The 17,131-nt window shown below is 42.3% G+C and overlaps 1 protein-coding gene, 1 long non-coding RNA gene and 1 other non-coding gene across 3 annotated transcripts; 1 reads left to right on the forward strand and 2 right to left on the reverse strand.

Moving 5' to 3' along the window:
• Positions 1–452: 452 nt before the first annotated feature.
• On the reverse strand, positions 453–611 carry LOC120967698 (U1 spliceosomal RNA). The gene has a single exon (XR_005761423.2). It is a non-coding gene; the product is annotated as a U1 spliceosomal RNA (small nuclear RNA).
• A 1,690-nt stretch (positions 612–2,301) lies between these two features.
• On the reverse strand, positions 2,302–6,244 carry LOC109750621 (uncharacterized). Its single transcript, XR_012188216.1, has 2 exons — positions 6,078–6,244; positions 2,302–3,138 (listed from the first exon to the last, which is right to left on the reverse strand). It is a non-coding gene; the product is annotated as an uncharacterized lncRNA (long non-coding RNA).
• Positions 6,245–6,391: 147 nt separating this feature from the next.
• Positions 6,392–12,943, forward strand: LOC109750787 (uncharacterized). The gene is made up of 5 exons (XM_045230137.2): positions 6,392–6,607; positions 6,996–7,395; positions 7,475–8,334; positions 8,428–8,571; positions 8,835–12,943. The coding sequence occupies exon 5, from the start codon at positions 10,913–10,915 to the stop codon at positions 12,548–12,550; it is 1,638 nt and encodes a 545-aa protein (XP_045086072.1). The 5' UTR covers positions 6,392–6,607; positions 6,996–7,395; positions 7,475–8,334; positions 8,428–8,571; positions 8,835–10,912; the 3' UTR covers positions 12,551–12,943.
• Positions 12,944–17,131: the final 4,188 nt, after the last annotated feature.

Below are 17,131 nucleotides of genomic sequence, written 5' to 3' on the forward strand. Positions count from 1 at the left end.
ATCATGTCTCTTTACGTATTAATTTTGATACTAAAATGGGCAGAAGTGGAGCGCAGGGCCTGAGAAAACCAAGTTAGCACGATTGGAAGCACCATAGCCCATAAGATGGTTTTGAAGATGTCATCACGATTGGAAGCATGTTTGCACTATGATAATTTATTTATTTATAACCGTTTTGCTAAAGCACATCTAGATGTGCCATAAGTATTGCATATTTAAGTCATATGCCATTGATCTTACATTGAGATTCGTGTGAATATTTTCTTTCTCTTTTTTCTTTTTTCTCTTTATGCTTGATTCACTCACTTAGATGTGCTAACTAGAGCACATCTAGATATGCCCTAGACACACCCTATTTGTAAATATGTAACACGAGAGCAGCAAGATGCAAATTTTTAGTTTTATATGCTATGCAAGGCAGTAAATCCCAAAATTTAAATTTTATAGATTGACAGGGGCCGCGCGAACGCGTACCCCTCTACCACAAATTACGACGTCCACTCTCCCACTTGGGAAGATGGTAGGCCAACGCGCTCACCAGGTGCAATGTGAGCCATTGATCTAGGCCACGACCCTTTTTGATCAGCCGTCGACCCCGTCCAGGTAAGTATGTTGTAACGTTGCCCTGGTGCTAATTATATACTCCTTCTTTCCCAACCTCCCTTGATCGGCTGGCGAGGTGGTACTAATCCAAACCAAAGCGCTGTGGTTCATTAGCCCTTTTTTAGGGACTGAGCTTCATTAGCCAGTTGTTGGGTGCAAGCTCGCAGGCCTGATTATTTGTGTTCGACAGGCCCGTGATTCTGCTTGGGGCCTGATTCCCCCCGTGGGGGCACTTGTGTTCGGCAGGTCTAATTATGTTTGGGGCCTGATTCCCCTAGGGGTTCTTGTGTGCTATTCGTTTGAACTAATTTGCCTCCAAAAAAAATCGATTGAACTATTTTTTTTCTCTCTTGGAGTTGGAGCACTCTTGTGATGGAGTGTATATATACAGAATGGAGAAGAAGAAGAAGAAGAAAAATCCTTTGGCATACCAGAAGGCAAGGGAGTGTATATATACAGAATGACAGTGTTGCAAGTACAGGCGGTGGGGCTGAATACAGCAAGGTCTGAGCTCACGATTGACATGGTGTTTCTCAGCAGGATCCTTCACTATTCACTCTGCTGAGCTGCTGCTTGTGACTGCAGAATCATGCAGTGAAACGTACGCAAGGTGGACAACTGGAATAATCGCTGTTTGTCTTCCTCACTGCCCTGCTGCTACGGCCGAGACCCTCCCATTTACCTGCCTTGCTCAGGAGCTCAAGACAGACTGGGTCATTAACTTTGCACAGAAGAAAAGACTTCTTGTGAGATTATAGTGGGATGCAGAGCAGATGAAGACTACAATGGACCATAAATAGTTACAACCAGTGTTGGTTTCTCCAATGGTGAACAAAAGCTGGATAAAACTTCCATGAACTAAGCAAGTAAATAAATAGCATCACATTAGCAGATACAGTATCAGTTCTGTGATTCAACGCCTAGAGTTTGCAAAACAGTTCATTAAAAGGAGACCACATCACAGCCACTTCCAAATCTGTTCACCGGCCTCCGCCTATCGCAGTGCAGAGAGAAAGCAAAAAAGGAGTACAAAACTGAAGTTCCAAACATTCCAGCACCCTACAATATCTAAACAGAAACTACAGGTTTTAAGCTTCAGGGGAGAAGGTGTCCATAGCCCCAGATCACTCCATGCACTCAATCAAATGAGCGAGACATCTTGGCTTGCTGACAGAGACAAAGTGGATGCAACTAGAAAAAACTAGTTTGTACAACTAGCAGTTTTCTCTAGAGATGATGAGCTTGCAGCTGAACATGCAGATAGCACCTGAAAAAAAGGAGCATCGTCCATTTTCAGATGCACATGCAAGACGAAAGGCCAACAAAAATGATCTGGTTGGATACAAATAAATTTTATGCTCAAGAGAATTTCAACTGTACTGGTTAAGATTTGTGTACCAGAAACATGGGTCTTACTCCTAAAATTATTAGCGAGTCTTGATTACCAAAAAAAATGTCCTTACTGCCATTGGTTCTCTTCATCCAGCAAAGCTGGTATGCTACAGAAGTTTTTGAAAGAATCATCTAAACAAATCAAATGTATAACTATGATTAGAGTTCACACATACCACGGATTTAATTTAGGTACATGGGATGGGACATATACTTGAGAACTATTGCTCAAATATCTTTGGCCTCAGACTGAGTCATGACAGGTTTCTACTTTGATTTCTGTTACTGGCATAGGAAACACACAAGAATCAATATGGGAAGGCTCCCATATACTAGATATAACATCTATTCCACCTTAATCAGGAAGAGCATGGATATTCTAAACCTTTTCTTTCACTGCCCCTACAGAGTAAAATCAATGACTCACGATGTGAATAAAGAAGTACCTCTGGTCTACAGAGTAACATCTATTTTTTGCAGGAAGTAATAATATGCTATAACCATTAAAGAAACACAACAATATACTATCACAGCAGAAAGAACAAAAATTCTTTGGATTATGAACTTCTAGTGAGACAACAAATCTACATGTAGACCAGAAGGTAATGGAGTGTATCTATACAGGATTGACAGTGCTACAAGAACAGGGGGTGGTTAACCCAGAAAACAGGGGCACACGAGGTGGGGGTGAATACAGCAAATGTGTGAGCAGGATCCTTCACTATTCACTCTGCTGACTTGCAGCTTGTGATTGCAGAATCATGCGGTGAAACACATGCGAGGTCAAGAACTGGAATGTTAGCTGTTTGTCTTTGCGTGATGCCAGGCTGAGACTGCTCACAGCCCTGCTGTGCTGTGGCCGTCTGGCCAAGACCCTGGACGTCAAACCCACATCACCCCATGGTTGCAACCATCTTCCAACCCTGACTTTTCGTGCCTGACCCGAGCTTTCGGAGGCAAACATTTGATGACTAACACTGTCAGCAAGCTCCTCCCTGGCTTTCTCAGCACATTCTCTTGTAGTGTAGGTCAAAAAACAATGGAGGCCCGATCCGTCAAATACTACTCAGTTATTCAAGCATCAAGGCAACCAATCAGTCACCTGCCTTGCTCAGGAGCTTAAGAGAAACTGGGTGATTAACTCTGCAGACAAAAAAAAATGCTTCTTGTGAGATTATAGTCAAGTGCAGAGCAGATGAAGACCACCAAATGGACCAGAAATAGTTGCATCTAGTGTTGGTTTCTCCATTGGAAAAAAAAGCTTGCTAAAACTTAATCGAACAAAACACACAAATAAATATCATCAGATTAGCAGATACAATGTCAATTAAGTGATTTAACGCCTAGAGTTTGTAAACCAGTTAGACTAACAATGTGAAAGTATCTATTGTTTCTTTAACTAATGATTTGGCTCGCCCAGTCGTATCACTCGGAAAGGCTACAAAAATAAACCAAAGACCAAACCAGAAATCTTGAAAAAAAAAATACTCACACTTGAAGATCCACACAGGTTCGCATGTGGTATCAAATTCACCAAGTGTCGAACAGCGTGAGAAATATCAAAATCAAACAAATTCTCCAAAACATGTAAAATAAAAAGAGTTCTCCAAACAATAAGCGAGAAAATAAACGAATTGAACTCCTCAGATGTCCCTTCTGTTCCACAAAATGTGCAGCATCCATGGACGTGCTTTCAGGAATTGGAACGATATACAAGGCAAAATAAGTCATCACTGGAGTATGCCACAGCTTAAGGAAGCAGACACGTTGCACCATGTCAAACCAGAAATCTTAAAAGGAACCATTTGAAGTTATACACATGTTCTCCTATGACATCAAATTCAACCAACCATCGGCAGTGTGATAGTTTGGAAATCGAACAACTCAATGAACAGTGAAACAAAAAGAGTTGGCCAAACATTAAGAGAGAAAAGAAACAAATTGAACTCCTCAGATGTCCCTTCTGCTCCACAAAATGTGCAGCATCCCATGGATGTGCTTTCAGGAATTGGAACGATATACAACGCGAGATAAGTCATCACTGGAGTATCCCACACCTAAGGAAGCAGATTTGGTACATTGCACCATTTCAAACCATAAATCAAGGAACCATTTGAAGTTATATACATGTTCACTTATAGCATCAAATTCAACAATTATGAAAACATGAAAATATTTCGGAAACCGAACAAACTCGATGAAGAACACGGAAATAAAAAGAGTTGTTCAAACATTTAGCAAGAGAAAAACAAACTAAACTCCTCAGATGTCCCTTCTGCTCCACAAAATGTGCAGCATCCCGTGGATGTGCTTTCAGGAATTGGAACGATATACAAGGCGAAACAAGTCATCACTGGAGTGTTTGACACCTTGACCAAGCAGAGTCGATATATTGCATCATTTGAAAGCAGAAATCTTGAAAAAAGAACCGTTTGAAGTTATACATGTTTACTTACGGTATGAAAGCCAGCAAAAACAAATAGCATCACATTAGCAGATACAATGTCAGTTCTGTGATTCAACACCTAGAGTTTGTAAACCAGTCAGACTAACAATCTCAAAATATATATTGTTTCTGTAACTCAAAATTTGGTTTGCCAAGTCGTATTGCTCGTGAATGTTTTGATGTTCCACACAAAGTTGCAACAACACCCAAAAGGAAACGGAAGGCCAAACCAGAAATCTCGACAAAAAATACTCATATGTGATGCTCCACACATGTTTGCATGTGGTGTCAGTTTCAACCAAGTGCCAAACAGCATGAAAAAATTAATGAAAACAAATTATCCAACAACACTAAAAATAGAAAGATTTGTCCAAACATTAAACAATAGAAGAAGCAAATTGAACTCCTCAGGTGTCCCTTCTGCTCCACATAATGTGCAGCATCCGGTGGATGTGCTTTCAGGAATTGGAACGATATATGAGGTGAAGTAAGTCATCACTGGAGTATCCCCACACATAAAGGAAGCAGATTTGATACATTGCACCATTTTATACCAGAAACTTAAAAGGAGTCATTTGAAGTTATACACATGGTCACTTATGGTATCAAATTCAACCAACGCTCAGCAGAATGAAAATAGTTTGGCAATCAAACAACTCAATGAAGAACACCGAAATAAAAAAAAGTTCTTTGAGCATTTAACTCCTCAGATGTCCCTTCTGCTCCACATAATGTGCAACATCTCGTGGATGCGCTTTCAGGAATTGGAACGATATATGAGGCGAAACAAGTCATCACAGGAGCATCCTACGCCTTAAGGAAGCAAATTTGTTACAACCTCCGTCCGTGGATACACTCATTCAGCGACAGTTAATTCCGGACGGAGGGAGTTACATTGCAACATTTGAAACCAGAAATCTAGAAAAAGAATCATTTCAAGTTGTAGACATCTTCACTTATGGTATAGGAGTATCATATAAGACCAACCGTCAGCAGCATGAAAATAGTATGACAACCGGACAACTCAACAAAGAACACTGAAATAAGAAGAGTTGTCGACACATTGAGCGGGAACAAAAATGAATTAAACTCCTGAGATGTCCCTTCTGCTCCACATAATGTGCAGCATCCCATGGATGTGCTTTCAGGGATTGGAACGATATACCACGTGAAACAAGGCATCACTGGTGTATCCCACACAACAAGGAAGCAAATTCAAGACACTGCACTATTTCGACTCTAGCTAAGAACATTGACAAAAGTTGAAGAATCAATAATAAAAGGTCGGAAAAATCAAACAAAGATCTCAGAGAACGCCACTGAAGTAAGAAGAGCGCACCGACCATTGACCAACAAAACAAAACAAAGGAACTGGACTCCTCAGATGTCTCTCGAGCTCCACACGGCGTGCAGCATCCCATTCCCATGGGAACGGGATGCGGCGCGCTTTCAGGAGTTGGAACAGACTTAGGACGAAATCGGTCATCACTGGAGTATATATATATCAGCTTAACTAGGAAGCAGATTCGGTGCAGCGCGCTATGCATCTCGCTGTTGCGACTAACATTGGGGATCTAGATGTTAGACGAGGGTTACTAGAGCTTATGCGAGTGAAGCGGGAGCGACGGTGCGGTACCTGCTTCCGTCCGGGGCGTAGAGGTTCTGCCGCCCGGGGCGCAGAAGCTGGGGGACGGCCCTGCGCGTCGCCGTCGCGCCGTGTCGCCGCCCCGCCCCGCCCGCCGCCGGCACGGACGGGAGCCGCGGCTTCCGAGACGGAGCGGCCCAGCAAAGCTGTCGGGTTAAGTAGGCCGGTCCCGGCGTGGCGGTCTGGCTGGGCCGGGCCTGCGAGACGTCGGACTCGGACAGGAATACGTAAACCGAGTAAATACGTAAACTCGGCTCATGCTCTCCTCTGGGTCAATACGTAAACGCCGACAGGAAGCGTAAACCCAGTGCCTCGCTGTTGTCCTCGATTCCGGAGCGCGCTGATCTTCTGTGAGCCAAACAGGATTCTGAAAATTCCCCGCATCTCCAAGTTTCTGATCCGATGATGCTGTCCCCTCCCCAGGCTCGATTCCGACGGACGGACTCATTGTGACCGTCGCGGACCGGTTTCTGCTCCAGATTGTTCGTGAGGAACCCTAGCTTCGCGCTCGGCTCGGCTGGGTAAGCATGGCAATCTCTCCTTCAAATCTCTTTCTGCAGCTTGTAGGAGTAAGCTATAGGAGTAAAATAATGCAGTAAGCTAGGGCTAGTTGTTCCATACTGCGACACACACTCTGGAACAGCAGGGACAGAGGGTCCGAAACTGAAGTTTATTCAGCCTTACTTACATCTTTGCAGCAGCAACAGCGGCAACAGAGTCTTGTTGGTACACAAAGAAAACGGAAATAAATGGATACACCTTTTTTTTTACTGCAAAAAATGTGCACTGCCTGATTACACCTGCTTCTCATTCTTTCACTTCTCCTGACTGCCCACTTGTTTTATACTGTACTAGGTACCATAATAATGTTGGACTGAACATGAATGGCTTTCTCCTTGTTCATTGCAGCGTCGGAATGGGGAACATTCTGAATCTCGTGCTTGGAATGATTACTACACTGGAACGCCACGTCGGGAAGCGACACCGCCAAGGCAGAATAGCAGATGAAGCATTCGAACCGTGCCGCGTTATGGTTCTCAGGGCTATATCATACCAGGCTGGATGTAAGGCAGTCCATCAAAAGAGGATTGCAGACGGCCGATTCGAACTATTGAGCATTCTGATTTGCAGAGCAATGTCACTGCACATTCGTCTCGGATCGGTCTGTGACAAGGGGATGCAAAATGATCAACTTAGACTGTGCTGCAGTGTTCTGGCTTGTGGAGTTATATCTGACTACATCATCTGTCACGAGTTATTAAACTCTGAAAAGGGGATATCAAGTGATCCGTTCGAGAGCCTTCCAGAGGTATATGTTGAAAGCTTGAAATTTTCTATCCAGCCTTCTCATGATTGCCAATTAGTACTCTGATGTATCTTTGCTGCAGGACGTGCTATGCACGATTTATCAAAGTTGCCTCTGGATGAGGCTGTAAGGACCAGTGCGGTATCAAGGAAGTGGAGATTCTTGTGGACAGTTTGTCCAAACCTGAGTTTTGAAGGAATTACAATGTGCGGCAAGAACCGTGCTTCTGGGGAAAAGCTATATGTTCAGAAGTTCATCGATAATGTTAATGCTGTCTTGGCACAGTGCCGTGGCCGGGTTGTTGACGAGCTTGCGATCGAATTTGATTTTGACACCATGCTGGTTGACCATCTCAATAACTGGGCTCGCTTTGTGGTATCCTCATCACAGATAAAGTTCCTAACTTTTGATTTGGCACCAGAACGTTTTGGAGGCCTTTATGATCGGTACTTGTTTCCGTTCCAACTTTTGGACAGTGGAAGTATATCCCGTCTACAGAAAATCCATCTTAGCTTTGGGTATCTCCGGCCACCAACCGGGTTCAGTGGTTTCCCTAACCTACGGAAGCTTGATCTGAACTTAGTGAATGTCGGCGGAAAAGATCTTCAAGACATGTTGTCAAATTGCTCTAACCTGGAGTGGTTAAGTATTGTTAGATGTCATCTCTATGATGAACTAGAGGTTAATGGTCCGCTGCCTCGCCTGCTACACTTGCATTTTTCATTCTGCGAGATAACGAAGATTGCATTGCATGCTGTGAAACTCAGAAATTTTGTATACAAGGGGAAGCCGGTATGTATCGACCTTGGTAAATCTTAAAGACTCGAAAGTGCAGATATTAGTTTTTATGGAGTGACTCTTGAGGATGCTACCACCCAACTTGCTAATGTGTTTACACATGTTCAAAATCTGATTTTTGATACTTGCTACGAACCACCACAGGTTTGTTAGTTGACCATCTCTAATAACTTATGATTCATTGTTATATCTTCTAAACCATTTAGTCATACTGACATTTGATTGTCTGTCTTCCAGATGCCCTGCCTGATGCATAACCCATGCAAGTTTTCCCAGCTGAGGCATTTAAAAGTGATGCTGCTATTTGAAAACGATGTTGACACTCCGCATTTGGTCTCCTTTCTGACATCCTCTCCTTTCCTCGAAACACTAGAGATGGATGTAAGTATTCTTATGGTTTTCTCTCTGGTAATTTGTACACTTGTCCATGGTATTGCATCGATACTCTTCCAAGTCAGTACAAGATCAAGCATTTCTATTTCATCATAACTTGGATATAGCAAACCAGCTAGTTGAATTTGTGCCATCTCTCCCCCTGTATGCTCATATCTGTATGAGCTTAACTTCTCTAGTTTGTTACATTACATTCAGGACTCCTGCCACTTTCGAAAAGTGTACCTTAGTTTTCTTATTCCAATTTGCAGTTTATTGTTTCTCCTTCCCTATACACGGGACACGTGCCTATGAAGGGACTTATGGAGGGTCCATATAAATATCTGAAGAATGTGTGCATGACAGCATTCCGAGGATCCAAAGGCCAGCTTGAATTTCTTTTGCACATAGTGGGAAATGCCCCTGCTTTGGGAATTTTAAATATTGACCATTCGTATAAACAGGTGAAGCGTGTGTGGAAAGATCCCGCAAAGGAAGCGAAATTCGTGGATTCAGCACATCGAACCGCTAGAATATATCTCGAAGGAAAAATCTCTCCCAAGTGCTCTGTAAGATTGCTTTAAGCAGGGTTTAAGTGGGATATACAGCGATTGATCTTGCAAATGTAGTGTTATGGTAGTGTACATAATCTATGATAGTTGCTTCTACTAATTGTTATGGCCGGTGATTGTTTAGGCCCCCTCCCACTGAAAATGCACCGCCTTTTAGATTTAAGTTAGGACAATTCTATTGTCAACAAGTACACTATTAGTATGTGACTTATGTGATACAAAACCACAGCCACAAATAAGTTCTTTCAAATATGATCTAATTAATGACACCATTTTTATATCACATAAAAGCTATACTAATAGAGTAATTGTTGGTCAGAAACCCAATATGCGACGTATTTCAAAACTCATGGAATGTATGAAAGTAACATATAACATCATCTTCTATTATAGAAAACATCCATTGTTCTTGTTCAGGTGTCTGTTAATTATAGCTGGTGTGGTCCTCATGCACCATCCATTTCATTGTTTCCGGCTCACCCACTCAAATCATAGAGTGTGATTAAACAACTAGCATGAAAGCAGTTGCGCATTAGCGCATCCGTTTTCTTGCTCTATCTTCCACTGATGTGGCTCATTATACTGTCAGTTATATACCGCAAAGAGAACATATATAAGTAATGGTACGAAATAATTGTCTGGTAAGCAAAATCTGCCATTTTAGGTGACATCAGCCCCGGAGCAGGAAGAGTGGCACAGATGATCATGAAACAATCGAGAAAAAACTTTTGGTGAGAATGAGATAGCATGATCTTATCGTACAAAAAAGAGGCAGCATGGTACTACCACCTAGGATTTCCTAAAACTAAGCCGTTTAACGTGGAACATGCACTCTGGTGAACAATAGTTAAGAAAAACAATAAAATTTCAGATCCTGAACTTTCTTGACAAACGTTGCTGAGTATTTCACCTGTGTGCAATGTTTCGTGAAGAAAAAACTTTTGTACTGCTCTCGGGAAATAATCTGTTTTTCTTTTCTAGACTATCACGGATGTCATTCCATATAAAAAATGTACTGAAGTTCCATTTTTTGTTTTCCAAATTAATCGCTTAAATTTGGGACTTATATTTTGATGTGGAACAACAAGCATGGATATATAACAAGTTATCCGAAACTTGGGGTCACCGAATTCTAACCGCAAAGGATTTCGGCTACAAACAACGCTTTGATTAAATACAACTAATTTTGAAGCTGCATGTAGTCCGCGTTGAAATCTCTAGAAAGACTTATATTTAGGAACGGAGGGAGTAACATGGTTTGTGCATGCCTGAGGCTGTTACATGATTTGTTTCTTTCCTTCTATACAATTATGATTTGTTTCTTTCCTTCTATACAATTACATGATTTGTTTCTTTCCTTCTATACACAAATTCTTTCCATCTAAACTCATGACAGAAAATGGCAAGTAATGATGTGCGAAGATATAAATAGCCTTGAGTAGGTCAGTCTTACCTCTTACCCTCAACAGGTAATAGATCACCCTAGTCATTAGCCCATTTCATCTATAGCGTTTCTACTCCTCCAATCCCCTCTCTGGTCCCCATTCTTTCATTCCTTTAGATGGGTAGGAATTAACCATAGATCGGATCGGCCGGCGCCGTCTTTGCGGCCGGTTTGGACTTTGGACCCATCGCGAAGAAGCAGATGGAGGCCAAGAGTGGGTGTCTCGACAACATCGTGAAGGAGGCCAGGCGCAGGCGCAGGGAGAAGGCCAGGCGAAGGGAAGAAGAGGCAGACAGGAAGCATTTTACTTATCGCATCGAACAGATGGAGGAGGATGAGGAGTACGACCGCACAGTTACAAAGCAGATGCCGCGGCCAAGTATCGTCAAGTACCATGATTTCTTGGGGAAATTATATATGGGGATGGGATAGACTGATACCAAAAGCGCTTTACATCTCTTGGCCTGACTATAGCGCCTACCTTGAAGAGTATCACCGCCGCAACATTGCCGTGGTCAGAGACATGGCTGATCTCGCTGAGGCTTGTCTCGTCAAGGAGGAGCAGCTCGTGTCCGAGTGGAAGAAGAACCGGATGACATCTGGAGAGGAGATGGTCTTGCCGATGAGGAAATCGATCGTTCTGAGCTGCCTGATCCACCAGCGTGCACGTTCAGTCATCGTCTGCGCATATCTCGGTGCAGTGTTGGATGGTGCTTCAAGGTTCAGAAAATCCACTCTCCGGGATGATGTTTCCGGTGCCGCCTTGTTGTGTATTGCCAAGGAGGATGACCTGACTTGTGAGTTGCTGAGGCGTGGCGCTGATCCTACTGATGATTACTTGGTCGACCAGGGCATAGAGATACGCATGTGTGCCTTGTGCCTTATGAACCGCGGTACCTCGGACAATTTTGTTGCTGCCACCGCTGCCATGCTGGGTATGGCAAGGGAGGCCGAAATGATGTGCGCGTGGATGAGCAAAAATAACAAGCCTGTTGATTACTATGATGATCTCATACCTGATGAGATAATGGACAGCCGCAGGATCCGGTACTATACCTTGAATCTTATGATTGAGATACTAGAAGAATCTTCTGTTGCAGCTGCTGTTGGGCACAAGATTGATAAGGAAGAACCTGCCAATAGAAATGGTCCTGGTAGTGATGGGGATGGCATTCCTGCTGATGGAGCAGCAAACAGCACAGGGGGTGGCATTAATTCAGATGCATTGAATTCTCAGTCTAAGAAAAATATTGAAGGTGGTGAAAAGAGTAAGAGGAAAGAAGAAAGTCTTTTGGAGAAGCTATGGGGGTGGGAAAGGCTGCTGCCACTGCACGGTTCCGTTAAGTGGTCCGACTATCGCAGCTATCTTGAAGAGTATCATGATGATTCACAAATTTCCACTTGTGCTGAGATGTGTGCTGCTGTTGTCAGATTTTGTGTCGAAATGGAGGAGGAGCTCCAGTCCAAGTGGAAGATTCGGGTGCGACTTAGCACGGCCGACACCTTGCCAGTCAGCACTATCATTCAGAGCAGCCTTATCAAGGAGTTTGCACTTTCGATCTGCGGCAGAGGGGGTGAATTGTGTGTTCCTTCTGCCATTGCTTTTGTGTGTATCACCAAGGAGGCTGACCTGATGTGTGAGCTGCTGAAGCATGGCGCTAAGCCTTCTGATGACATCGTCCAGCAGAGCAGCGTGATCCGCGTGTGCGCCTTGGGCATTGTGAACCACCTCAGACGACACCAACCTGTTGCTCTCGTTGCTGCAATGGTGGGTATGGCAAATGGGGCCACAAAGATGTGTGATTGGATGAAGAGAGAGAACAAGCTTGTCACCTTCAGCTTGTCCGAGCCTAATGAGCTTGAGGACTGCCGCTTGATCCGGATCAAAGCCTTGGATGTGATGACCAGCATACTGCATGAGCATTCATTTCCTTCTTCCAAGATGCGGAATGATGCAGTGGCATATGAATAAGCCATACATTTTGAAGTTTCTTTCACCTGGAACACTATATAGTTCTTGTTTAAGTAAGTAAATTTTGTATGCTTCAGAAATCTGCCTTCGGCCTACTACTGCTTGGGTTATGCGTGTCAATCAAATTATACATCTACAGCAAAAAAGAAAATCAGTACCAAAGCATCTACAGCCAACCAGAACGCTCAAATTACGCATCTTACGTGTTGTATGCTCACATTTGTAGCAGTTAACTTCGGTTTTGTAGGACAACACCTTTGTTTTGATGTTCTGTTTCATTTTCTTTCTGTTATTTCTCTAGTTTCTTCCTTTGTTTAATGCAAGCTTGCGTTGCGGCTACTGCACATAATGTAAGTTCTGTAACCATGGCATTTCAAGAATTGTGTTGATGTATCTAAAGGTTGTTTTGTGGTAAGGTACTATCATGGTACAACATGCTAGATAATCTAGAGTTTGGTCTTTAATAACTTAATGCAATGATCAACGCTTTTCTTATAAAAATAATCTTAAACTTACAACTATAGAATAGACTGGTTGTACCAGAACTTGAATTCCCAATGTGGGATGCAATTTAATAACATAATAGTTAGGAAAGATGTAGGTGAAGCAAAATATGCATTAGCGGAACTCATGCTCAACTTTCAAAAATTGTATCTTAGGTTTCATATCCGAGCTTGCAGTTTATCCTTCCCTATACGCATGATGCAAGACAATCTTAGACTTTAGAACGCCCATGTAAATATCTGGAGAATGTGTTCATGACCACAATCCATAGATCCGGAGGCCAACTTGAATTTTCTTTACACATAGTGGAAAAAATGCCCGGCTGTTGCATCATCGACCCACTAGAAGACTCATCTCTTCCAAGTGCTCTAAGATAACTTTAACGGAGTATAAGCAAGATATATTTAACGGCGAGGCTCAGTTTGAAGTTGCTAAATGGTGTTGATGTGTTGTACTGACTTATTTTACAATATATTAAAGAAAATAGGCACAAAAAAGAAAGAAAGAAAAGGTGGTTAAGAAAATTGTAAGCTAGATTAAAAAAGTTGTAAGAAAAGCAATGTTGAATCCAACTTTATGCATGTCACACATGTATCTACTAAATTGTTATTTTGATAGATTAACTACAACAACAAAAATTATAACTGTTTGAAATAAATAGCAAAACATATAAAAGGAACCAATAATTATCATTTTTAAAACTTTTAGCACTAGAGTACCTTTAATGGTAGATGTTTCAATTATATATATATATATATATATATATATATATATATATATATATATATATATATATATATATATATATATTGGACTTATCAAGGTTGTGGTGTCATGAACTACAATAAGAGAGACCCATTTAAGATAATTTGATACATAAAATATGATTAAAAATAAGAATTACAATTTAGAGACAAAAATGAGTCATAGAAGATAAAAATGTCTGGTATAAAATAGAGATTTTTATTTCCGTGCCCCTGGTTGTTGTGCCATTGTCAGATGTGGACCCATGATCCATTTGTTAGAGCTTGGTTTAATTTACAAATTTATAATGTCGCGTGTGAGACTCGAACTCAAACCCTGCCACTCAATCTGCATCGTACAGAACATATGATCTATTATGCATGTGAGTGATGAGAGAGAGAGCTGCCCCCTATTGATCTGATGAATGCGAATGACAGGTCCACAAGTCAGTGACTCGGGAAACGGTGGAGTGCCGACAGTGTCCAATAAAGCGGCGGAATCTCGCCGGAGGATGATTTTGATGGCCTTAGATGAGGCGGCTATGACGTATGAGATCTCCGCTCTGAGCCACAGACCCACTCGTGCAAGTGGTACAACGGGAGACTTATGGAATCGACACTGGTGTAGAAGTTCCACTGCCATGCTCTCGAGTGTGTGCACATGCGTTGTGATAGAGCTCAAGAGCAAACTCGATTTGGCACTAGGAGTGTTCTACGTGTGCATGTGAGTCGAGCAGTGGAACATATGTGATCGGATCATCGCCGACGGCGTAACGTTGCGCGGCGACATATAGATTGCACAGCTGTGGCAAACTGAAAGGATAAATTGCATAACATACTGATATCTTACATTCAGAGAGAGGATAGACTAGTACATTCAAAGATTTGCAATGAAACTTACATTTGATGAGAGATTCAGAGATAGATTGGATAGACCAGCTTACATTTGATCGATAACATAGTGCTCTAACAAACTCACATAGCACTACCAACCTTTTTTTGACGAAAAGCAGGGCACTGCTTTCATTGCGATTAGAAGGAGAAAAGTTTACAAATTAAGAGAATGGGGTGAGAGAAAAGATCATAGACTAAGTTACATCACTACCAAACTAACATAGTGATAACTTACAGGGATAACTGAAGATAGTTGGCACAGGCAGGGATAACCAAAGATAGGCTACTGCTCGTTATCGTTAGAAGAAATGACGATGGTGCCATCGTAGTATTTGTCATCCTCGGAGGAAAGGATGATCATGTTGTCCTGTTTCACCTTACGCCTCAGTGGCGGCAAAGGCCTGCTCGTTGCCCGCCCTCCACTCGTCAGTGGCGAGGGCCTCTACTTCAGCCGCTTGGTGCCTGATGGCCTCTACCTACGCGGTGGAGATAGAAGATGCGAGCACCGCCTGGTCGAGCTACTGCTATGCGTGTTGTTGTTTTATTTTACCATCAAGGGGGCTACCCTATATGGCTCTGGCCTTACCCTGGTGAATTGCACGTATATCATTGTGGAGCGGCGGGCGGTTATTCCCAGATTTGGGTGCTAGCCGATCTATCTCTAACGTAGCCCACACACTGTTGAGTTTGACTCGGAGCTACGTAGCCAGACTCTCGATTCGGGTTAAACTCAATCAGGACGCTTCCTGAACTTGGATGTAGCGTAGGGGAAGTTGTCGTAGTCGATCAGAATCCCACCGTTACATGGCATATAGTGTATTTAGATGGCCTTTCAAGGACGATCCAATATGTGGGTCCATTGGTGCACCCCTGCGGGGATAAATCTATTCAAATAGACTTGTTCGTTGTTATGGACGACTTGGAGCTGTTGATAACCTGATCATAGAACAACTTCAACCATAACTACTAAAACTTGTCCACCCTTAATTTTGTTAGTTAATAGATCTTAACAACTTTAACCTTAATAAATAAAAGTTAACGACCGTGTGAGTGACTTGGGGGTTCTTCTTCGTGGAAGATGCGAAGGGGAATGCAAAGTAGTGTTATGTTTGACGACATGATTAGATGGTTTCGATGTGGTCTATTTTCTTATGCGCTCTCTTTCCTTATTTTTGCTAGTCCCCAGTTTGTCCTTATAGAATGATTAGTGCTTGCTGCGACTTAACCCATATACTCCCTTCTTGAGAATGATGCACAAGTAGATAAATCTGATTTAAGTCTTGTGAGTACTGTTGTGTACCCACCTTACTTAATTTACTCTTTTTCCATGGAATTGCTACAAATCAGACAGTAGCATTTCAGGACCAGGTTTGTTGAAGAACGACGTTGGTTGGTTATCCCATAGACAGTGCTCTGGCCAGGGATATGGACGTCATTTACTTTTCTTTAAAGCCTTCTTAAGGCATTAGGTAAACTTTACCTGTCCAAGGTATACTTGCTTCCATTGTGTGAGTTGTATCTTGATCGAAAAACCATTGTTGTAATGATTCTTTAAATTTGACTCTCGGGAGTTATTGTATATGTATTTGTTGTTGTTGCGGATTATTTCATGATCTATGTTGTGATACCGACCGTTTCACCCACATGGAATGCACGTTTTAACCTGTACGTAGATCTGCATAGTATCGACCCCATGGCACTACAATATGCTTATGATGTGTGATGTACATATATGTTGTCTAATTGTCTTGGACTCTAGTACTACTCTATTTGTTTTCTCTAACTACACGAGTAATAGTTTCTTTCCTTATATATAGGAATGCCTCATGGGGCTTTATTGAAGTAGATAGTACGGTTACATAGCAGAAGGCATAATGAAACTCAGCGGGTCAGTATCCCAAACCGAGTAATAGTTTCTTGGTTGGTATAGATTTCAACTTTCTAATGTAAAGAAAATAAGGATATGTTCAGTTTTTCAAACAACTCATTTGCTTGAGTTGTGGTGGCATGGGGAGAAAGCGTTATCATCTCGTTAAGTGGGCTTGTGTGTGTCGGTCGAAAAATAAGGGAGGGCCTAGGGTTAAAGACCTCCATAGACAAAACATTTCTCTCCTAGCTAAATGGTGGTGGAAATTAGATACGGGTGAGGGCCTGTGGTAGGAGGCGGTTAGAGCTAAATACTTCAAAAACAGCTCAGTTGCTGATGTTAAACCCAGGTTTAATGACTCTCCCATGTGGAAAGCTTTGCTCAAAGTTAAGGATGTGTACATGGCTGGGAGGAAAGTGGTGATCAACGATGGTGATGTTGCTAGAATCTGCCATGATCCTATTGGCACACACACACCCCCGTTGTGTGATACCTATCCCGGTCTGTTTAGTATAACAAACTACCCAGATGACACTATTGCTCAATTTCGCGATAGGAGAGATGGGGGAGTCT

This window comes from Aegilops tauschii, chromosome 6 (genome assembly GCF_002575655.3).
Source record: "Aegilops tauschii subsp. strangulata cultivar AL8/78 chromosome 6, Aet v6.0, whole genome shotgun sequence".
Lineage (NCBI taxonomy): Eukaryota > Viridiplantae > Streptophyta > Magnoliopsida > Poales > Poaceae > Aegilops > Aegilops tauschii.

Bases quoted from the DNA above. Each gene is read 5' to 3' on its own strand.
- LOC109750787 (XM_045230137.2), top strand. From the start codon at position 10,913: ATGAGGAGTACGACCGCACAGTTACAAAGCAGATGCCGCGGCCAAGTA.